At 32.8% G+C, this 24,502-nt stretch overlaps 1 protein-coding gene across 6 annotated transcripts in view; it reads right to left on the bottom strand.

Moving 5' to 3' along the window:
• The window catches only part of PCDH17 (protocadherin 17), a 104,102-nt gene that overhangs the window by 62,811 nt on the left and 16,789 nt on the right, over nucleotides 1–24,502 (bottom strand). For 4 of the 6 annotated variants that reach the window (XM_059378077.1, XM_059378080.1, XM_059378078.1 and 1 more), the window contains 2 exons: nucleotides 4,738–4,796; nucleotides 4,432–4,604 (listed from right to left, as the gene is read on the bottom strand). In XM_059378077.1, the coding sequence (XP_059234060.1) occupies nucleotides 4,432–4,604; nucleotides 4,738–4,796 (232 nt within the window). Of the gene's footprint in view, nucleotides 1–4,431; nucleotides 4,605–4,737; nucleotides 4,797–24,502 lie in introns of those variants that run through there. The other 2 variants (XM_059378079.1, XM_059378082.1) reach the window with 2 other exon arrangements.

Genomic DNA, 24,502 nt, shown 5'->3' with positions numbered 1-24,502 from the left:
AAAATGATGGGATTGGGAGGGAGACAAACCATAAGTGACTCTTAATCTCACAAAACAAACTGAGGGTTGCCGTGGGGAGGCGGTTTGGGAGAAGGGGGTGGGATTATGGACATTGGGGAGGGTATGTGATTTGGTGAGTGCTGTGAAGTGTGTAAACCTGGTGATTCACAGACCTGTACCCCTGGGGATAAAAATATATGTTTATAAAAAATAAAAAAATTAAATTCTAAAAAAAAAAAGAAAAAAAAAAAAGAAGTCAGAGTGGGTTGTTTTACCTACCTACCTACCTACCTATAATATTTGACAAAGGGAGCATGAAGAAAATCTAATTGACAAATAGAGAAGAAGGGCACAAAAAAAACAATCAAATAGAAAGAAACTAAAAACATTCTTTAAGAATCTTTTAAATTTCACTAAGAGAAACTAAAATAACCTCTTTCTATTAGAGGATTTATTAATATAAAATCCTTAAATCTATCCCCAGCTGTAGTGTCCTATATCACTCTTTCAATTAACTACTGAACCCTTTCAAATATTTTTGCTAAAATAATGAGTAACATATAGTAATGTTGTATATTTGGGATGATTAAGCTGAGAGAAGCAAAAAACGCAGTAATCAGGAACAGAACTAATGGAAAAATCTGTGCAAAAGAGAAGAAAAAAGTAATATTTAAACTAATAATATAAAATCTCAAAGGCCTAAGTCTTTTGCAAAGGAAAACCATTATTAGCACAAAAATTTCCATTGAAAATGTGAAGATTATTCTTGCAATTGATTCTAATTTCTAAGTTAAAGAAATATTTTGATTTAGAAATAGAACATTATCTTTCTTTATAGAAAAAATTTAAACAAAGAAAGATGCCAACTAAATTAATATAAAAATGTAAACTATAATATGTACTGATTTTTTTTTAAAGATTTTATTTGTTTATTTGACAGACAGAGATTACAAGTAGACAGAGAGGCAGGCAGAGAGAGAGAGAGAGGGAAGCAGGCTCCCTGCTGAGCAGAGAGCCCGATGCGGGACTCAATCCCAGGATCCTGGGATCATGCAGCGGCTTAACCCACTGAGCCACCCAGGTGCCCCTATGTACTGATTTTTTTAAATTGAAATGTGACAAGGCACTACTACAAATTTTTAGAAGAGAAAAAGACTCATAAGCAGGTTTCTTTTTTGTTTAGTTTTCGGTTTCTTTCTGCTAAGAGGAAATTTACTTTTGTTTCTTAGGAGATTTTAAAGGTATTAAAAATGGGTTTAATATTTGAAATCTGACATGAGATAATTGCTTAAAGATGGCTGTCATCATCCTTCATCTGTAAAGAAAATTATTTTTTATAAGTGTGCATTGAATCATTGTTTCTCATGATGCTTTTCAAATAAATTAACAGCGTATATTTACCAAGACAATGTCTGATTGCTTCTTCAAACATTTTAAAATTATTTCTGAGTAAACTGTTCATTATGTGAATAGTATACACCCCTGGGTAAGTGGAGGGGGAGCTCTGAAGGCATGCCATTTTATTTCTAATGCTGATTTCACTACTTACAGCTATAGAATATTGAGAAAATTTCTTAATATCTACTAAATGTGAGAGTAACATTACTTACCTATTTATAAATGCAATGAAAAATAAATAGGATAATAAGTTTTAAGTGCTGAATAATTCATTCAATGCATATGAGCTATTTTGATGTTCTCCCCTAAGGTTTGCATACATGAACTCGGGTTTTAACTTACTCTTCAATATTTATTTGGTATCTAGTCATAGAAGTGGATCAGATTGTCTCTTTGAACAAATTTTACCATTTGGAGACAAAGTTGTGTAGAAAAGACACAAGGTTTGGCTATATCTAGAGCGAGGATAATATTCCAACCTGTTGCACAAATTAATAAATTTCCCATAAGCTCAGTTTTCTTAAATGCAAGATAAAAATGATAAGTATTTGAGAGTTTGGAGGTTAAATAAGCTAACATTGAAATGCAGCTAGCAATGTTTATAGTAGATAGTAAAAACTCAGTAAATGCTAATGTCCTCCTCCAATCTAGATAGGTAAATGGATATTGATATAAACATAGATAAGAAAGAAAGAAAAGAGGAAAAAAGAGGAGGAAGAAAGGGAGGAAGGAAGAAAGGAAGGAAGGAAAAGAAAAAAGTTGATATAGATGATGGACATTGAGATAGATAAGATGACAGACAGAGGTAAATAGAGAGAAGAGGAGTGAGAGAGGGGGCGAGGGAGAGAGACAAGAGACAGAGAGAGAAAGAGGAAAAGGAAAGAGAGATCTCTCATCATACAGTTTCTTGAAGGCACACTCCAAGTCAAATTTATTTTTGATGTTACTAAAGATTCTAACTCACCTTATGTATTACAAGGATTTATAGATATTTATTAAATAAATGAATTAATAAACAGTCAACAAATCAATGAAATACTACTTTAGTTAATCCTCCCAAATCATGTTTTAAAGTAGAAGTTAATACCTCTCCTGTAATTCATTATTACAGATTATCTAAGTGTGGCTTTCAGATTCCTAATATCTTTCCCATATTTATTAATAAGGATGTGTGGCAACTACTCATTTTAGAGGAGACATTTGCATTAGCATTCTCACTCTTACACTAGCAATTGTTTCATGTGTAACATTAACTAAAATATATGCCAAATGTACTTTCTTCTAAGAACAACAGCCACCTTCTTAAGGTATTATTTTCTGATACTGAAGTTGAAAAAAACAGACTTTCAGTATAAAGTACATCTTCAGACATGAATAAAACCCCTTCCTTTTTCCTTTTTCTATAAGGATCCTTACCCCTTCGCATCGAATACATCACTCACGTGGTTAAAAAAATTTAAAGGGTTAATGTGAACAGCATATAAACTTTTTTTGCTTAACAGAGTTTCTCACGAAAATATAATAAAGGCAAAACTCTTTACTTACTCTATGCGGCTTTACAAAAAGTAGCCAGTGCATTATCCGTCAGTCACTTTATTACATACATAGATGAATCTATGTTAGGTTCTGTATTCAAATACTAAGATCCAACAACCCATTATTTAAACTTTGTCTAAAAAATTAACATATTAAATATGACATAATCAAAACCCATCATGATCACTTAAGTCACTTCAAGTAAATATTCAAATTTGTAGGAATTATAGATATTCTATAAGCATTCAAATACCTTTTATTGAAAATTTAAAACATAATGTTGCATTATTAGACAAAAAGTTGCTATGGTATATTTGGCAGTTAAAATTTATCAAAAGAAGGCCTTTTGGGAGGCCAACTTTTAAAAAACAGCATAATTGTAGTACAGAAATTTAAATATATATTAAACGGAACATATGCCCTTATGTCTGCATTGAATTTATATATGTGTGAATGTGTGTATTAAAATTTTAATAGAGATGATATGTGTTGAAGTATGTATGATATGACAGACTGCACTACAGGCAAAATGTATTTTCTCTGAATTGTCAACCAATAAATATCTTAAGAGAAGTAGTTTCTCATGAAAAAACTGAAATAATAAACATTAGAATATTTAAATACTATTAGTATTTTGAGAACTAGTATAACAAATATAAATGCATTTGTAATTCTGAAATTGACTTATCCAGTTGTTCTTTTCCTTTTTTATGATGATAAGACACAAAAACATATTCACAATCACAGGGTCTAAGTCTTACACAAAAGAGCTGCTCACTTTTCTTTGGGTGAATCATTAGCAAATATTTCTTTGTGTTTGAAACAATAAAAACATCAAAACTAATAAAACAAAAAAAATTGAAGATAGACTTTTAGAAAAAAATATATGTATTTATTAAGAAGTGTTTCTTTATTATATCGCTATCAGGGCCAACAAGTACGTGTTTATTTGACATCCCTGCAGATTTAGATGTAAATCCAAAAAAGGAGCCAAAACTTTGGCTCCGCTGTAGTTTGACTCTTGAATAACGACTTTGAGGCTAAAATTCAAGCTAAAAATAAACAAACCTTGCTAAGAGCTCTAAAATTCCAATCAGGTTTTCATTTTACCTAAATGAGGTGAATTTACTAAATTTAATCTTGTAAACTAGTATATTAAGATATGCATACCTAATTAAATATGCCCTACTTTCCTTGTTGATAAACACAAAATGGAAAAGGTTAGGAAATGTCCATAAAGATATGAACAATCTAGTGACTTTGGTCAAGTTCTCATTTTAAGAAGATTACAGATTAATATCCATGGTCTTCCTTTTTCTGTTATTACTGAAGAATTGAATAGCTGCTTTCTGTCTGGGACAAGATCTGGATTTGCTGTTTCTTTTGATTTATTATCAATGGTCCATTCCAGCGTGATAAACTGCAACTCCAGTACTAATAGGTTTATAATGATTGCTTAAGCTTTACACTTTGTAAGCATTGGAAGGCTTCACTCACCTTGTTCAAGTGGTTGGCTTTTAGTTGAAGTAGTTTTCATCTTGAGTGCCTCCCTAACAGACATGTCACAGCAGGAGCCTTTGTTAGTGTCTTGGTCACTGTCAGCCTGATCACTGTCCCCGTGCCCACTGTCTCTCAGGCTGGCTCTTTCTGGGTCCTTAAACGTGGAGCTACTGAAATACATATAAAGAAAAAGAAGAGAAAGTGTTGTCTCTAGGAGTCTGAATCTGAAATGTAGTCTCTTGCAAAGCAATTTTGACACGAATGCAAATGGGGAAGCCGAGAAAGTTATTTAATAGGCCTTACCTTTGAACAAACTGCTGCCTGCTGCCCATGTAATTGGGCTCTGCGGGAAAATTGTCTGTCTGCGAAAGAGAAGGAAAAAAATACGTATAGTTGTACACTGGACAAATCTCCTGCAGAGCAACAAGATTTCCTAGTGGAAAAATGATTAATAATTCAAAAATTCCCTTAATCTTCAGATTTGTACATTTTAATTAAATTGGAAATTGCTGACATGTAATTATGTACTCAGAACAATTAAATGATTCCGGTCCACAAATTACCTGTTAAAGTAAACAATGAGCCTGTCATAACTGGCATTCTCTGTTACCACGAGGATGGATAACACAGTCTGTGTTGTTTCATTACTTAGATATTAAGATCGAACATTTGTGGGAGGAGTGGAAAAATGGCCTAATTTCTCCATATTAAAAGTGTGAATTATTTAATAATACTCATTTTTAAACATAATTACATCATCTGCTGGGATTCTATGCCCTCCTTGATGTAATATCACTTAAAGTCATCCACTCCTCAATTAAGAGATACAGGGCATTTACTTCAAATTTTGCCAATAACAATTACAAGCACAGCACATATGGCTGAACTCATCTCTATAATTCATTCTCATCTACATTCTTACTACGGCATTGAACTCAAAGCAGGCAGTGGAAACGGGTATTACTTCTGGTTATTAAAAACAAAGTAAAATGAAAACAAGAATAAAATGTTACTTAAAATATTGAGAGTAAAGACATTGAGAAACCAGGCTTGTTTTTGTGGTTGTTTTACTGCTTCCAAACTGATGTGGAGGTCTGCCAAAAAGAACTGAATTCTCCTTGTATCACGGAACAGAGTCTTTTGGGAGAAAGATACTAGATCTTTCATAGATCTCCCTATACTGTACATTCATACACATCACTTCTTCTTGCAGCTGACTCAGCGACAAAGGTTCTCCTGTTTTCTGCATCACTTCATATCACACCATTGTGCTCTGAAGCAGCCACAGATTCATACAACATCATCTACCATGCAAGTATCAGTGACACGGGAGCATGCAATTCATGAAGAAGAGGGCCCAAGGTAAGGCTTAATTAGTACAATATGTATTTTCCTTATAAATAAAGCTCATTTAAACTAACAGGACCCTTTTTTCTTCCCATGTAATAATTTGATTTTGCGGCTTTCTTGAAATATTACTGGAAGGAGAAAAAAAAAAAGATATGTTAAGAGTAATAGCTTAAAGTACTGTCTAAGTTTCACTGTTAAAAGTTTGGGGACAGGAAGTATCCTCATAAATTTCTTAATCTATAATCTTTTTCTGTTGTTGTTCAACTGACCTTTATCAAAGTGCGAAGATGAAGGTAAATAAGGTCAATACATGTCTCACTTCTAATCCACCTTAACTAGTAGTTTGTAGCAACTACATGTAGAAACATGTAGACATGTTTCATTAACATGTTTTACTAATTTTTAGATTCTGTGAAGCACCTTCAGTTTTCTTTTCATAATAGCAAACTACCAATTCTAAGGATAACGATATTCTAGTAAATACAGTAGTGGCGGCGGGGGCTTGGGGGAACACCTGGGTGGCTCAGTCAGTTAAGTGCCACTTGATATCAGCTCAGGTCTTGATCTCAGGGTCATGAGTTCAAGCCACATGTTGGGCTCTACGCTGGACGTGGAGCGTACTTTAAAAAAATTAAATTAAATTGAATTAAACTAAATTAAATAATAGTGGCAAAAAAAATACTGGGGCAAAATGTTTGCAAACGAATTTTTCCAATTTTTAAAATTACTATTACTTAAAAACTCCACATTTTAACTTAATAAGATCTGCTAAATTGGTCAAAAACATGCATGTAACCGATTATTGTTGTCAGTTGAAGACTAAGCCATGAATATCTTAGAATACTTCAGAAAAACAGAATCCTGGGTATGAAGGAGAGAGTAAAATGTAAAGTGAAAGTGGAAACTCTAGCTTTTATAAGTGCTATTTTAAGTAACCTTGTGACTTTAATGGCTTTAATTAGGTGGAGCATCACAGGCTATGGATCCCTATTCAGTTAGACATACGGAGACAGACTGGGAAACTTCCCTTCCTCTGTTCGAATAGGGACAGTATCTGAAAGTGTTTGCCTATTGCTAAAGTTCTAAACAGCTCTGATGAAATACAGGACTTAAACTGAGAAATACAATACATTTCCCCACTGAATGAAGAGCTGTTTTTAAATTATGTGTGTGTGTGCATGTGCACGTGTGTATGTGTGTTTGCATGAATGAATCGGGGTGCTTGATGAATACTGAGCAAGAGTATTGCCATCAAATGTTATTTTGATGAAAATAGAAACACAAGAGGAAGTCGTTAAAAAAGGGATTTTAGACGAAAAGAAAGATGAGAAAAATAAAGCAGGGAGAAAGGCAAAAGAAAAATAGAAAGGAGAAAGAGAGAAAAAGGTATATATACTGTGGAGGAATGAGGGTGAAGAGAGGTAAAAAGGAATTAAAAAAAAAAAAGAAAGGTTGGTTTATTATTGTAGAATTTCACAAAGTACAACTTTTAAAAATTTGTACCTTAATCAGTAGCAGAATAGCAGAAGTTTACTAATAATGCCTGAATTTATCCAGTAAAGTAGGTAGAAATGTGAGAGGTTCTGTGTGTTTATAATTATCATAATGAAATAGCCATTTGGCCTTTAATAAACATATAACTAACTCACTATAAAAACCACACTGGTTTTAATATAGAAAATAACATTTTCATTATCCAGGCTCCAAGGGTGTCAGAAAACTCATTTAAACTAATCTGAATATAAAAAAAAATGTATTTGCATAGAAAAATGAAAATAGACCCAAAACAAAAGCCATATGTACCACAGCATCATTTAATTTAGAAATAAAAGGGTTTTAAGATATTTTCCAATAATGTACTCAAAAATTTATTTCTAGCTTGCACATATCTAAATCTTAACTTTTTTTTAAAGATTTTATTTATTTATTTGACAGACAGAGATCGCAAGTAGGTAGAGAGCAGACAGAGAGAGAGAGAGGGAGAAGCAGGCTCCCTGCTCAGCAGAGAGCCCAAAGTGGGGCTTGATCCCAGAACATCTCAGATCATGACCTGAGCTGAAGGCAGAGGCCCAACCCACTGAGCTACCCAGGCAGCACTAAATCTTAACTTTTAAGTCTAGGAAGAGAGTAAAATTTGAGGTCAGACACTTGTGGCATTTTAGGTTTCAGCAGAGTAATTAACTGTGAATATTTGTGATTCTTGAAAACTATCCTCTTCCATACAAACTAATAGTACAAACTAATGTTTTCCCTTCAAACTCAATTTGAATGCAGTAACTTTTACTTTGAAAACATATAATTTGTTTATTATTTTTTTCAAAGTACCTGGAGTTGGTAGGTCATTACAGAAAGTTCCAAAACAAACACATTAAAACCTTATGTGATGATCTTTTTAATCTATTTCAGTCAAGATAAAAGACAAAGGCTATGGGATTTTTAGTGACTATTCACTCATAACAAAACAGATCTAAAGTATCTTATCAAACTGAGTCCACCTTCCTAGTTTGACTTTTTGTTTTATTGTTATTTTGTTTGCTGAACAGGAAAACTTTGATGTTCCTTACTTTCCTTTGTACCGAAAACATGAAGAAATAAGCAAGTAATCACTTAAAGAGACACACAAAGTGGGTCTGCATGATATGAAGGGTTTCTTTGATTATTTGCCTCCATGTATATCTCCAAAAGTACTCAGCAGATTATAGCCAATTTATAAGTGATATTCAAAATCAGAATTTTTTGTCAGCAGTAATCAATAATAAACTATTCCTAAAGTATATCAGAATATATATTAATATATCCTACAATTTGCTCATCTTATTATAACTCTAGAAAACAAATCATGATCTAAAAAATATAAACATCCATGAGGAAGACCAAAAGGAAGCACTTACTGAAACTGAACCATATTGGCTGAAATTGGGTAAGTTCTTTATTTGTGGAAGTAGATTAATTTGATATGACTACTTACAAGTGGCTAAGGAAGTTGAGTTGAAAATGAATAGTAAAAGGAGACAAAATAGATTTTTGTATCATTAAAATAGTAAAAATAGAAATTTTAAAAATACATAAAGCATTTGACAAAAGTCAACACTTATTGATAAAAATTCTCAGCAAAATCTGAGAAGGAAACTTCCCCAACTGTATAAAGAGCATCTACCAAAGGGGGAAAAAATATATATATATATATATATGTATATATATATAACTAACACCAAACTTACTAGTGAAACACTAAAAGTTTTCACCCTTGCTTTCACCACTTTTATTCACCATTGTAGGAAAAGACCCAGTAAGTTCAATATGGCAAGAAAAAGAAATGGGTAAATTAAAAAGGAAGGGGAAAATTTTCAGTTATTGTATTCACAAATCATATTGTTTAGGCAGGAAATAAAAAGCAATCAAAACGAATCACAAACAAAATTTTTTAGAAATCAATAAGCTAAGGTTGCCATATTCAAGGTCATCACACAAAAATCAATATTTCTATATACTAGCAACAAACTATAGAAAATCAAAATTTCAAAAACAATACATTTAGCATAGTTCCCTAAGATTCAAACACTTAGCAAATAAATATTTTCAAATGATAAGTACAGAATCTATACCCTGAACATGGCAAAAATTATGAAATGAATCAAAGAAGACCTAAATAGATGAAGAGATATATTGTGTCAATGGAGTGGAAACTCAACATGGTAAAGATGTTAATGGTCCTCAAACAATCTATACACCTAACATAATAATATTCATATTTACAGTATGATTTTATGTAAATATAGATGAGATTCTAAAATTTATAACAAGAAGCAAAGTGACTATAAAAGGCAAAATAATTTTGAAGGAGAATAAAGTTGAAGGAATCACACTATTTTGAGACTTACTAAGAAGCCACACTGATCAAGACAGTATAGTATTGTAGACAGAAAGACACAGAGATCAATAGAAAAGAAGAGAATGCCCATAAGTAGCCCACAGAAATAAGGCCAATTGATTTTTGACAAAGTTGCAAAGGCAATTCAATAGATAATTCAGTAGAAATGAACCTTAACCTGCACCTCACATTTATATATAAACATATGTGTGTGTGTGTGTGTGTGTGTGTGTGTGTGAAAATGGATCATATGTCTAAATGTAAATGTAAAAATATAAAACTGTAGAAGAAAACTTAGCAGAAAATCTTTGTGACCTGACATTTGGCAGAGTACTTAGACATGATATCAAAAAAGTATAATCCATAGGAAAAAAAAAGAACCAAAATGACACAGCAATTTGGTATTTACTTTAAAGAAATGTAAACTAGACTCACATGAAAGATTTGTACATAAATATTTACAGGAGCTCAATTTGTCAAAACGGGAGTCAGCCCAGATATCTTTCAATAGATGAACAGATAAACAGACTATGGTACATGCACGTAATGGAAAACTATTTAGCAATAAAAAAACAAACCACTTATGTAATAAAATGGATGAATCTCAAAAGCATTTTGGTGAGTGAAAGAAGCCAGCCTCAAAAAATCACATACAGGATGATTCTATTTATAAAACTTTTCAAAAAAGAAAATAGCAAAAATGATGACAAAGAAAAGATCAGGGGATGCCAAGGTTTAAAGTTGACTATAGATATAGCATAAGAAGTTTTCTGGGTGATAGAACTATTCAATATCCTGATTATGGTGGTGGTTTCATGAAGCTTTTATATGTACATGATTAAAAATACACAGAACTCTACACTCAAAAAAAGTTTCATTACTATATTCTAATAAAAGGTAATGGCAAATTACACTAAAGTGATTATCTGAGTGTCATATATACTGAAGATTCTTCCATCTCAAAGAAGATTATAAAACTACAAGTTATTTTATTAAGTATCTTCAATAAAAACTGTTTCTGAACTTTGTCTTTTAAAATGATATAAAGCCAACTTTAAAATCTATGTAGAAATTTGGACAGACTACAAATGGATTCAAGATATAAAGGTCTATTTAGCCACACTAGCAAACCCAAGCAAAAGTTCTCTAAGACATCCACCTTAATATGAATTATTTAGCAAAATTTTCGTTAATTTCGAAGATCTTTTTTTTTTGTGTGCAGTTCCCATTTTCCCAGCCATACATAAATACTTCAAATGAAGTTTGCAGACTGCATTTATTGCAAAGGAACAGCTTTTTTTTTTCCCTTCTTTTAAGTAGGCCCCATGCCCAATGTGCAACTTGAACTTGTGACCCTGATATCAAGAGTTGCATGCTCTACAGACAGAGCCAGCCAAGCATCCCAACAAAGAAACAGTTTGTTGTTGTTGTTGTTTTAAACTTCAATGCAGGAAAGAAACATGGCTACATTGTGAAGAACTGGGATCCATCCTCAGAAACCGTGAGTTTCTAAATTCAGAAAATGCCTTATAAATTGATTCTGCATTTGGAAGTGAACAGAGTACCTTTGTAAAAACTCTAAAGACATTTTAATAGGAAATGGTTGGTGTCTAAGATGTACCAAAGTATATGCAAAATATCTTCAAAGTGGTTTTGCAACTTTGGTGGCAAAATTAGGATATACTATTTAAAATATGTGGTTTTATATTTTATATGAGACAATATATGAAAATTTCTCAGTTATCAAATACAATTCTTGTTATAACTTTTGCATTAGAAAAAAATCCTACATGCAGCACTGTAATAATCATAAAATAATGATAAGTGGGTGTTAAGTCTGAGCAATTTTAAACAATATTTGGATTTCTAAAAAATGAGAAAACTGTGGGATGAGAAAAATAAAGACCTCATCACTCTGAGTCTCATTTCTAATTAATTTCTAAGAAAAAAATACCAGAATGCTATTTCCCAAAGTATTCCCACAAAAGGAAGAGAGGAAAAAAATTCAGCATTAGGAAAATAGATCGTATGGTTAGTTTTCGCCGTCCTAGATGCTATTTCAGTAAATTCTAGAATTCAATCTGTGATTAGGGCAATCACTGTGATAAATACATGCAAAATACCTTGGTGCTAATTTCCAGTATTCTCTTATATTTCCCATTACAGAGTTATGGGGCAGTTAGGAAATTTCCTATGGAGAAAATTCTTGACAAACCAAACAGCTCTGGCATTTCCAGAATCCTTGACGTGGAAACACTGGTTTCCTTGATATCCTTTCACCTTTCTGTGCCCGTTTATCAAAGATGAGACCTTTGAGACAGAGACTCAGTGGGTGAATTCACTCCACAAATGTACATTTAGCTTGGGCCCTAGGCAATATTTTAAAAATCCAGCTTTCAACAATGTAAGGTTCACAACATCTGACATCTGATCAGGAATGATAAGGTATGCAATAAACTAGGAAAATATAATCCATGGCTAGGGGAACATCAAAAAAACAGATCCAGGCACGAAAAATATGATGAAATTAACCAAAAAGAATCTTAAAAATGTGTTCGAATATTAAAAATACGGTCAAGAACATGAAAGCATGAACCTGAGAATAAGTGTCTCCTTAAATGTTGAGTCCTCAGTACCTCCCTTTGTATCATCTTCATCTTAGGCCTGAAGGAGAGAAATAGATGATACAAAAAAAAAAACCAAATGGAAATTCTAAAAGTGAAAACTACAATATTTGAAATGAAAAATACATTAAATAGGACTGACAGCAGATTAGACACTTGAAGAAAAGATGCAGCATTTTGTACCGGGTTCCAAAAGCATTTACCTCAATAATTGTGTGTGTGTGTGTGTGTGTGTGTGTGTGTTACACACACACACAATTCCCAGCCATAACATAAATACTTCAAATGAAGTTTGTATTACTCCATTTATTGCAAAGGAACAGTTTTTTTTTTCTTCTTTCAAGAAAGAACATGCCCAATGTACAACTTGAACTTGTGACTCTGAAATCAAGAGTTGTATACTCTACTGACAGAGTGCATGTATATATATATATTTAACAGACACACGGGGCACCTGGGTGGCTCAGTGGCTTAAACCTCTGCATTCGGCTCAGGTCATGATCTTAGGGTCCTGGGATCAAGCCCCACATGAAGCTCTCTGCTCACAGAGAGCCTGCTTCCCTCTCTCTGCCTACCTCTCTGCCTACTTGTGATCTCTCTCTCTCTCTCTGAAATAAATAAATAAAATCTTAAAAAAAACCCACAAACACAAAGTATAAATATATATAATGTTATATTTATACTTTGTATTTGTACAAGTTTTACATATTTGTGTCAACATTATATTTTTAAATTTGTAATATACTAGAAAGCAGAGACAGGTATGTCAAATACCAGAAGGATTTCCCAAAGATTGCAATACAAAAATGAAGAAAGTTTTAATTCTAGAAATGTTGATTTAGAATAGGAATTGTTAAAGAAAAACGAAAGTATGTCCTTAACTCTTTGAAGTCCTCATTAAGAGAGAATTTACTTCTCACAAACAAATTTGGGTTTAGTTGTGTAGTATGCTGTTAAATCATAACATTATAGCTTCAGCTATACTAAGATGATCTGTGTTATCCTGTTTCAGAAGTACAGGGGAGTGGAATTTTCAAAGTTCTTTTGAATTGGGCACATAAAGTTCACTGCATTTATTGATGCCATTGGGTTGAAAACAAAGTCAAACAAGTTGAACTTTTCCCTTATTTCAAAGGCACTGCTTTTCACATTGATAGGGAGCATTCTCTTTGCAGCACACTAAAAACAACTGAGAGTTAAGAGGTGAATAATTCACTTTAAGCCTTTTCATACCGACATTGCTTCTGATAGCTTTGCCTTCAACAGAATATATGGTGTGGTTCTTTCTACATTGCTGAAGTAGGCAACAGCATTTTAAGCCACCACTTATAAAGTTATCTGACAGCACCTATGGCTTTGGAATTTTCAAAGAGCATGAGGTATGGCAATAACTGTTTTTATCAATGATTTTCAAAATAATATATTTTATATAAGTATAGTATGATCGACATTTGTGTTTTGCAACCAAAGGCATAATAAAAACATGAGAAATTCTTACCACATTTAGCAAAAACTAGCATTACTTTAAATTAAAAATGAGACAAGAAGAGCCACATCCTGTAAAGAGAACATTTTAAGTCTACAGCTCAATTAGGATGACTGAGATGATTTTTTTAAAGTTATGTGGCTACATATTAAAAGCTCTTGCAAATGGTAACTCTTTTGTAAAGGATACTGATAACTTTAATAATAACTTGTGTGCCAAATTTAATTATGTAATTTTGAATTTTAAAGAAAATATCTTTGACAAGAAAGAAGAAAATTGAAATAATCAAAAGGTAAGAGGAGTTGCTATTTGTTATCTACAAAAGCACACAAAATAAAGAATACTGTACATTCTTTTTCATATTTGCTAAAGGCCACCAAGTTGCCACTGAAAGCATATCTGCTTTCTCACTGGCAAGGGCATAGAGTTATGCTATGAGTTGATGTCTTAGGGAGAAAAAAATCCAAAATTTGAGTTGCTAACTTCAACATCTCCAATTAACCCATTCTCTTCAGTACAATCAGCCTCTCCATTTCAATGCTAACTAATACTCAATCTTTTTCTTTTTCTTCCAGTGATGGTAGTGGTCATAATGCGGAGGGGGGAGGGAGGTCGGGAGTTAATTCCTTTCTGCTTCTTATTTTGGTTGGTTTTTGCTAGTACTCAGCCAGATATGTTGTCTTAGAAGACTCTCCTCTGCTTTCCTCCTATCATGCTTTTTTTTTTTTCTATCTTTATTAAGAATACTGAAGGAAGGGTGCCTGGGTGGCTCAGTCTTTAAGCATCTGCCTTTAGCTTAGCTCATGAGCCCAGTGTCCTGGGATCTAGCCCCATAGAGGGCTCTCTGCTCCCGCAGGAAGCCTGCTTCTCCCTCTCCAGCTCACCTGTGCTTATGTTCCCTCTCTTGCTATCTCTCTCTGTCATAAATAAATAAAATCTTAAAAAAAAAAAAGAATATGGAAGGATTATCCCACTGGAGGGAATACCTACAAACTGGATTCTCTGAACAGTCAAAGGTCTATGTAGCCAATGAATGAACATTCATTAGAAGTCTGAACTTCTAGAACTCTGACATATGAAGAGAAAGAGAGGAAAGGGAGGGAGACAGATTGGTGACTCATGATTTTACTTACTATCCCCATGAATGCTGAATCTTCTGCAAGATACATTTCCTTAAAATCTTATTAGGGTTAAAGAACTTGCTAACAAATAAAAGGAAGTTTTCATAAATTGATTTATTTAGATTCAAACCAGTTTTCAGTCTAATTCATTTAGCTAGTATGGACAACCATATTGCACTGAATCTAAATTTATGTAATTTGTGTTATTGGGCACTTTCTGTGATACAAGGCTTGGAGTATTCTGTCTTATATTAGGACCTACAAAACCGTATTAGTGATATTTATTATTCATTCTTCCCAACTGACCTAGAAGACATAATAGTGTTACTGTCTACATGGTTTCTTTAACAGATAAACTACAGCTAACTAACTTCCAAAAAGTTACCCATCATATAAGCAATTCATTGCAGAACAATAACCCTTGCTGGTGACTGCTAGGACCAGTCAATTGCTCTACTACCTCTCTTAAAAACAGAGAAAAATAAGGCTCCATCCCAATATTTTCAGAATTTTTAATGAGAAATTAATGTAACTTGACTTGAAGTGCTTTTAAAAATTACTGTTACATACTAAGAAAGAAAAATGCTACTAACATCCCTAATAATAAGACAACTCATTGAAAAAGTCAGCACTTCCCTGCTTGACTTATTCTTTCTAGACTTGCATGTTAAATTATTTGAATAGCTGAACATTTTATATAACTCCAATAACCAGATTTCTTTTCCTTTGGCCAATAACATAAAAAGGTAATTATGGCCACTTATTAACAAATATTCTAATGCATGTAGTAGGCTTAACTGTATGATTACTTACCATCATGACAGACATATAAATTGCCAAAATAGGCACTTCTGAACACTTACCTTTTAAAGTGCAAAAGAAATTCAAGGTATTACTTATGGTCTATCATTATGTAAATACCAAAAAACAAGAACTAATTTAAAAGGTGAACCAAACTGTATGCCTGTTATCCATTTCATCAGCTTATTTTTTTCAAAATACACTCAAATTAAAAACATTATGAATGATTTTGATACACAAAGTTCACCAGACTTGCTCCCCCAAATATTACATTTTTAATCATAAGATAAAGTCAATTATTCAGGTAACTCATTTTGCTAATGAAAAAATTATCAAGAAGATCAGGTTCCTGTCTGATTTTGCATCTACCTTTCAAATAATCACCTGTATAGGTATAGTCCAGGTCCTAATAGGATTTAATAAATAGAAGGAATTCAAGGTGAAATTGAGTGATGCAACACCTTTCTCATTTTTTTCCTTCTTGCAAGTCTTGATAGGGGAATTTTTAACTCTTTAGGGACAATGATGCAGGCAACCAGCTAACCAACCAATATATTTTACAGTAGTTAGTAAATACTTTGGAGGAATTTTGAAGCCCCCAGTCTTTTGCATGGGTTTCAAAGATAATTTATTATGTTTTCAAAAATTATAAAAATCATATACAATTATAAATTTTCAAAAAAAATTATTCATTGTATTTGAATTTGTCTTGAAAAACAAGAGTAATGTGAGAATACAATTATGAAAATTTAGGAGATAATATACAAGGAATTTGGAAGACCTGTCCTCAGAAATGACTATTACAAAGTAAAAGGCATTTCTAAATTTGAAGAAAAAATTAATTATTAATCAAATTTTGAGTATTAGAATACTAGAATATTTATCATTTTCCTAAGAAATATAGGAAGAAGTAGCACATTCAAAATGTATGGGAAGAGTCTATTTTAGGTTGGCATTCATTCCTGAAATTAGAATAAAGCCAAGTGTCTTTACTAATGTTAACAGATTTTTAATTAAACATTAGCACAAAATGAAATGAACTATCTCTACTCTTCATCAGACTGACACTTAATACCTAATTCAAGTATCCCCAGCTTTCTTTGCTTGGAGACTTCAATTCTAAGAATTTTTTCTCATTGGGTAAAAGCAGCAGTCTTACCTACACAATCATTTCAGAGATAATAGGCTTTCATTCTTTCATATCTAATTTGAAATAACGGACAAATACCTTGATCTTGTTAGAGACTCTTTATAATTTACATGGTATAGTTTTTTTTTTTAAAGATACACAAATGGAAAGAAATTAAGAAATGTTAACAGTTAGTAATACCTTACAAAAATAGTTGGTGAACCCTGGCCTCTGGCCCGCTATCTGTTTTTGAAAATCAAGCTGTATTGGAATTCAGCCATGCCCTTTCATTTATATGTTGTCTATGGCCACTTTCATGCTTCAATGGCAGAGTTGAGTAGTTGTGACAGAGACTGTATGGCCCATAAACCCCAAAATATTTACTATATGACTCTTAACAGAAAAAGTTGCAGGATCCTGGCTTAGAAAAACTAAGTCTCAGTTCTTAACCTTTTAATTACAATTTTTACTCTATTCACTCCTGCAGATAAAATACTAATGAGGCATTTTCACATATACACTCTGTTTTATTAGGTCATAGTTTAGGGGGAAAAAACAAAACCCAAAATTCATTTACATCCTCTGTGGGACAGACTTCTCTCACAGAGTTTGCATTTTGAAGGTGCCCAATTGAAAAACTGTTTATATCTTTTTTTAAAGTGGTTTTCAGTGTTAGGTGATTTGTAGCATGTTTATATTCAATTCCAAACTACTTAAAACTATGGAAACAGTACCATCATGGGAACAACAGAAAACAAAATGCACTTAAACACATTAAGTTTCCTGAATGTATTACAAGTTCCTCTAGAGTGTACTTAGAATAAGAGTAAGTAACCTGTTCCTTCCCAGAAAAAAAGAACACTTCTGTTCTTGGTCCTTTATCTCCTGTGCTTCCTTATGTATTTTACAGGGTGATTTTTGTCATTGTTTCTCAACCCCTCCAAATCTATTCCTTCCTTTCAACCTCACCAGCTAGAACCATTATAATTTCTATTTTACAGATGGAGAAACTGAGGCCTGTGGAATTCATGAAAGGTTAGACGGAGGTCCCAATATGAGTAAGTAAGAGGAAGAAGTTTCTTTTCACTCAAAATTTTGCACTATTTCAAATAAAAAACCTGCAAGTACTGTAATGATCCATCTTCCTTTTGTATGTATTATGCTTTGCTTTCTAGCCTATTTATCACTGTCTGATGTATTTTACAGATTTATTACTTTCATTCTAATACTGCTTGTTAATCAATGCTCCCTACTGAGTACTGATACCAAGTCACACCCCCTTGAATGGCTTTGTTCCTATAATTGTTCAGCTCTGAATCATTTTAAACAAAGATAAAAGCAATGAGGCCTACTGGTCAACTTTGATTCAAATAAAAGAATCAAAGCCAGTTCTATGATTAAATCTGATGATCCTGGGATGCTTCTGGAGTCTCCAAAATTTGGAAATATTTTCACTCTATAGGATCAACTTATAGAACTTCTTGAAGCTTCTGCCGATTGTCACTTTGAAAGACCCTGAGGCAATGTGTCATACGTACACTGGTCCCAGCACAGTTTCTGAAGCTTAGTATACGGAGGCCTAAAGAATTCTTTTCCAAATTGACCTGCATTCTAGAAAGTAAGTTGCAGTAACTCGGAGCGATTATTCATGCTATACAATGTTTTCATACTCCATAGATACCTCAGTAGAAATGTATGTCAAACATGATATCCCAACTGGTATAGGAACAGAAATCCTAAACTCTGAGTCAGATGACACTAATTCTCTATTCCTAGCTAGCTGTATATATGTGAGTAACATTTCTGTGCTTCAGTTTTCTCACATGAAAAGAAGTGTAAATGAAATCAGATGTTATCATATGTCTCTAAATTTCTGGCATTCATTACAACAGTTCTTTTGTGCAAACTTTTCTTCAGTTCCTACCTGGTGTGAGTTTTCTTCCCATAAGGTCTCCCTGCATAAAAAGCACAGTTCTTAAGTAAGACTTAATAATATCTTTCCACTTCAGAGTTTACTTTGGTAGTGTAAGAAGTTTAAAATATCTGTAAATTACTTCTTCAGAAGACAGTCGACCAAAAAAAAAAAGACAGTCTACCAAAAATGGTCATTTTTTGAAATGTCTACTTAACATTTAAAGCAAAGGTGACCAGTCCTGGTTTAGAGAGGTCAAAGTGGAAATTTATGATAAAATAAATTAGCATCCCAGTAAAATTAATTTTTAATATTGTAAGTATTATGGAATAAAATTGTACTCTTAAACAATTGCTAACATTTGGGCCAACTGAAATATTGTTTTTATGGAAAATATGCCTGCCAATCAGTACCCTAACTGCTTCAGTGCTTTATGTCATTTGCTATTAACAACAACAATAACCATGTGTTAATATTTATTCAACATTTAGTATTGATTATATCCTTTTTATGCATAATCATATTGCATCTTGAATTTTGCTTATGACAGCTCTATGAGTAGCAAATATTATTACACTTAATAAGAAAACAGAAAAAAAAGTTAAGCAACCTGTTCTGGACTGAAAAGCTATATATATATAGATATATATGGATATAGATATAGATATAGATATATAGAAAAGCTATCTATCTATAGATAGATAGATAGATAGATAGATAGATAGAGATAGATAGATAGATAGATATCTACAGATAGATATATTTTCTTTTTAGACCAAGAACCTTTGGAATTGAATCTCAGTGTAAAGCACCAAACTGTCAATCAGGGAGTAACTGATTAAATGAATTACCCATTAATTGGCCCAGAATTCTAGCATCGTTAAGGTAGTATGAAACTACATCATTGGCATGGGATGATGTCTACCTGTGATATACTTATATAATTTTAGGCAAAAAGCAGCTTAAGATATTGTGTTTAATATATACCTGTGAAAAAATCTAGTTGTGTGTCATGTTTATGTGTGTACTTAACAGCATGGGAAGACAGAGCAGTTTATGAACCCTTATTCAAAACCCTGGCACTTAGAAGACATGTTTTGTAATCCCAAACTCTTTCATATTTCAGAATGACATTTTGTTGTACATGTCATGTATTACCTATCCCAGCAGAGAATGGTACAATACCTCAAATTTAAACATTTTAATATGTCTTCAATAAAAAAATGTTCATATTAACACTAAGTGGAACTAGTAAAGGTTAAAAATAGTCTTAAATCAGTTCAGGTCTGAGTCTTTTGGATCTGTATTTAGAGAAGGGACTGTGGATCTGAACAACAAAAGGTTAGCAATAGCTACCTCTGAGTACTTAATCATAAGCAATTGTAACTTTTTAAAGATTTTATTTATTTATTTGAGAGAGTGACAGTGAGAGAGAGCATGAGAGGGGATAAGGTCAAAGGGAGAAGCAGACTCCTTATGGAGCTGGGAGCCGCATGTGGGACACCATCCCAGACCAGGATCATGACCTGAGTGGAAGGCAGTTGCTTAACCAACTGAGCCACCCAGGTGCTCAGCAATTATAACTTTTTAAATGCAACTTTCTGTGTGTAGACCTGGCAATTCACAGACCTGTACCCTTGGGGCTAATAATACATTATATGTTAATAAAAAATAAAAAATTTAAAAATAAAAAATATATGTAAGTTTCTCTATTTTCAGACTACAGATATGTAATGAGTTCTTACAATGCACCAGGTGCTGTTTTAGGTATGTTTTTTTAGCAGAGGTTTTGCAGTAAAAATTATTAAAATGCAAAATATGGCTAAAAATATGATAAATGACTATAGTGACTATAAATAAATAAAAACATAAACCATTTAATTTGGGGAAATAAAATTAAAAAAAGAAAGAAACTCATTCTGAATCAAAAAATCTGAAGTTATTTTAATGCAAAAATTTTGATTTTTTGCATATAAGAGTTTTATAATAATGGCTGTTATTCCCGAGAGTAAAATCTCTTCTAGGGAAACTATTGACTTGGTGAAAATCAAATAGGAAAGAAGTAACTGGCCTTGCAATCAAATGTAGCCAATTCATCCCTAGAGGCTAACTACAAATTCCCAGTTCAATGTTAGAGGAGCTGAAATCCAAAAGGCAATAGACTAGCAGAGCCAGAATCTCAACTATACAGGTCTAGAAGCACAGTCTCAGAGGAGTAGCTTCATCTTTAGGATATCTGTCATGGAGCACAAAACCAAGTGTCCAAAAATCTCATATATTTACCTTTCAATTGTCCTTGAGAAACTCTTCTTTATACATTACTTAATTCTATGTTTTTTGAAAAAAGTATTATGTGCCCTGCTTGTATGTACATTAGACACATTTTTGTATTAATATAAAACACAAAGTAGATAGTTTTTCCCAAAAAAGAAGTGAAAAAAAAGGAAGAATTTTTCTTTTTTCTGATAGCTTGCCTCCTCCCTTCTTTTGAAAACTGAATCAGGTTGTCACATATAGTTTGAAAAATAGGTTTTTCCTGTCTGTGAAGGAGCATGGGTTTATTCAAGCAGAGTTAGGTAGTTTATAAAAGCCATATACTTAATATAAAAAAGGCAAGGTATAAAACTCTTCCTGTAGTCTAATTTGATTTAAGGTTCCCGATACCCCTTTTCTTAAGAGGACAGAACATCACAATATGAAATGGTGCACCTAGTAGCACAGTACATAAATAGCTCGGGCTGAAAGCATAACAATAAGCTCTCTGTCTATTATTGCAGAACCAATAAATAAGCATAATGAAAATCATGACACATTATTACATTACTCTGTATTGCCTCTATTCATTAAAAAAAAAGATGAGTGCATTTAAAATAATTTCACATGTCAAATGACACTAAACCTTCCAGTTGAGATGATATTGAAAGATTGAAAGGAATATTTGTAAAGGGCAGATGCATGGTCTTATGTGGCTTATATCAAGATTACAATAAAAGCACAAAGAGTTGGAGATATAACTACTTCATTCCAAACTGATAGTAGCACAGTATCCCAAACAGTTACATCATTCACCTGTGCTATGTGTGTTCTGATATTAGAAAGTCAATAAAAAACACATTAACAAGCTTTAGAAAAGACTTCCCTGTCAATTAGCCCTTGGATGGATTCTACGTTTTCAGTTTCCCTGTTGATTTAATATACTAGATTATATTAGCAGCACTGATTTGTAAACAAGAAAGATCTGAATCCTATTAATGGAGATATGCTGCCAAAATAATCAGCTCCCTACTTAACAAGTTTCCAAGTATTTGGAAAAGCTGTGAAATGGGATTATAAGGTTAAGCTGTGTACATCTGGCTCATCACTATATAAATATTTCGGAAATTTGATCCCATAGGCTGAAGAAACACCTGTCTAATCATGACTCTTTTCCAAGTTACATGAACTTCAGTGAGCAGAGCAGTACACAAATGCTGACAAGAAATAATGATCAATTTACATGATGTATTTCTCATGTTAGGCATATAATTTTATTATGTATCACTCATCTGAGTTAAGACATAAGAAATATTTTGGGAAGGTTCTGTGGCATCACATTTATATTGGCAAAAGAGCTTGAGAGAGGTGCAACAATTTTTTAAATGCAGGATAACCACCTGAAGTACTAAATATTGCTTTTTTTCCTTGGGTCATGGTATATAGTTCTAGAGTAATTGGATGTTGTAAGCATAAAATAGTATAATATGGACCCAGAGAATAATTAATGAGAAGCAGGAGTTCGTGCATAAAATAACAGTAAAAAAGTTCAGCAGTCCCTCTAGTTAATCGAAATCTTAATGAATTTGAACATCAGTTGGTTTAACCAGATCCAGGATTAAATAACTATGCTGACTCTTTGTCAAATATACACCAGCCCATTAGGGCTGATTTTATGTTTTTCAAATTTTGTTCAAAGAGGTAATTGGGTTAAAAAATGTACTGAATATGGCTCTTATCAAATTAACTTCAAATGTCCAACTTGAAAACATAGATTTTGAAACTGTGGTCCAAAATGGCAGCTAAAGGTCAATGAATCAAATTTCCAATTGTATTTCCTGGGAGCAGATGGGTGCAATGAAACCTAATGATTGAATTTTAAATGCTTTCATGCACCTTTTATCTGTTGCCCAACATGTTGATTCTACCTTAATGCTCTAACAAGATAATAGGTTTATTACAATTAAGCAACTGAAATGATATCTCCATTTTCCAATTATTTATATCATATTACCTGGGGATATTGAATCAGTGCTCCTTTCCTTTCCCACCCTTAGTGCCTTTCCATCACCATCCTACACCTACCACCAAACAAAACCCAAACTTTAATATCATTAAATAACAGATGTGTCCTGGGAGATTTGACATCTCTAGTCAAATGATGAGTGCTTAAAATGAAGCCCAACTTTACTGAGGCTCACTGAGAAACTTGTTAGTTCAAAGGTATTTGTTGAATAAGTTTAACTATAAATTTCCTTTCCTTATGGTATAAACTGATATATTAGTCTATTTCTCTGACCTGCATGGGCTTATTATATAAAGAGGGTTTATCAAGTAGTTTAAAAAAACAGTATGCTCTAGGAGCACCTGGCTGGCTTAGTTAGGTAGAGTGTTAGACTCTTGATCTCAGGGTTGTGAGTTCAAGGCCCAAATTGGGCATAGAGTTTACTTTAAATAAATAAATGTTTTATTTACAGGAATGGCAGATGGAGGATTTTATCTCTACTATATCTCAGTAGAGCACATTCTTGTCCCAAGAACAAAAGTAATGAATTATGAAAATGTTTATTTCATTGCTTTTATATAAAATAAATCAATACATTATCTCTTAAAGTCTAGATGAAAGAAAATCCAAAAAGCTTTTTATTTTAACTAATAAACAAAAGTTTCTCATGTATTAAATGCATTTTAATAATGCTAAAGATAGAATTATTTAATCCAACCCTTCTCAAATTCAACTCACCCCGCTATAGCTCCACTATAGGAATCAACTATAGGCATCTGAGGTCTGAATGTACATATATATAGTTAAATATGTTAAATAGCTTAAGGTGATAAACACCACGGGCTCATCTATATCTATATTTATATCTGTCTATCTATCCATCTATCTATATATGTCTGCATTATTTAAAAATATTTACATTAGATGTAAATGTACAACGTTCTTAAGGTATCCCTGTAAAAATATATTTTCTGAATGGATATCACAGAAAAGAGACCAGATGAAAAGAATAAGAAGAAAACAAGTAGAACAAGTCAGCATAAGACACAAATAATAATTCCCTTCCTTTTGCTTCAAACTAGGTACTTTGATCATTTTTAAATATCTAAACAGCTTTTTGAAATTTCTAAACAAATAATACATTTTCAGATTCTATGGTTTTATGTGAAGACTAATATAAATGCACAAAACCTGGTATATTTGTAGCACATTCACAGCTTTTCCAACATTGTTTAGAAGTCACATTTCCAATAGATTTCTAAGCTGTATCCTTTTAAAAGAAAGCATGTATGATAGGTCAAGGAAAGAACATTCAGAGAAATGAGTAAAATTCAGACAGATTATGGATGATTATAGGCCCAGTTTCTGATCTACTGAGAGGTTATCTGCTCCTAGTACTCGGGCTTTTCTTAGTGACAGGAAAGCAAGACCCATCTGGAGACAGCAGCACCCATTGCTGCTATGCCTTCTTTCCCTAAAATGCCAAATATTTCATAAATTTATGGATGGGCTCAAA

Source organism: Mustela nigripes, chromosome 15 (assembly GCF_022355385.1).
Source record: "Mustela nigripes isolate SB6536 chromosome 15, MUSNIG.SB6536, whole genome shotgun sequence".
Classification (NCBI taxonomy): domain Eukaryota; kingdom Metazoa; phylum Chordata; class Mammalia; order Carnivora; family Mustelidae; genus Mustela; species Mustela nigripes.
Note: the sequence above shows the minus strand (reverse complement) of the source record. Positions and strands in the feature narration are given on the sequence as shown.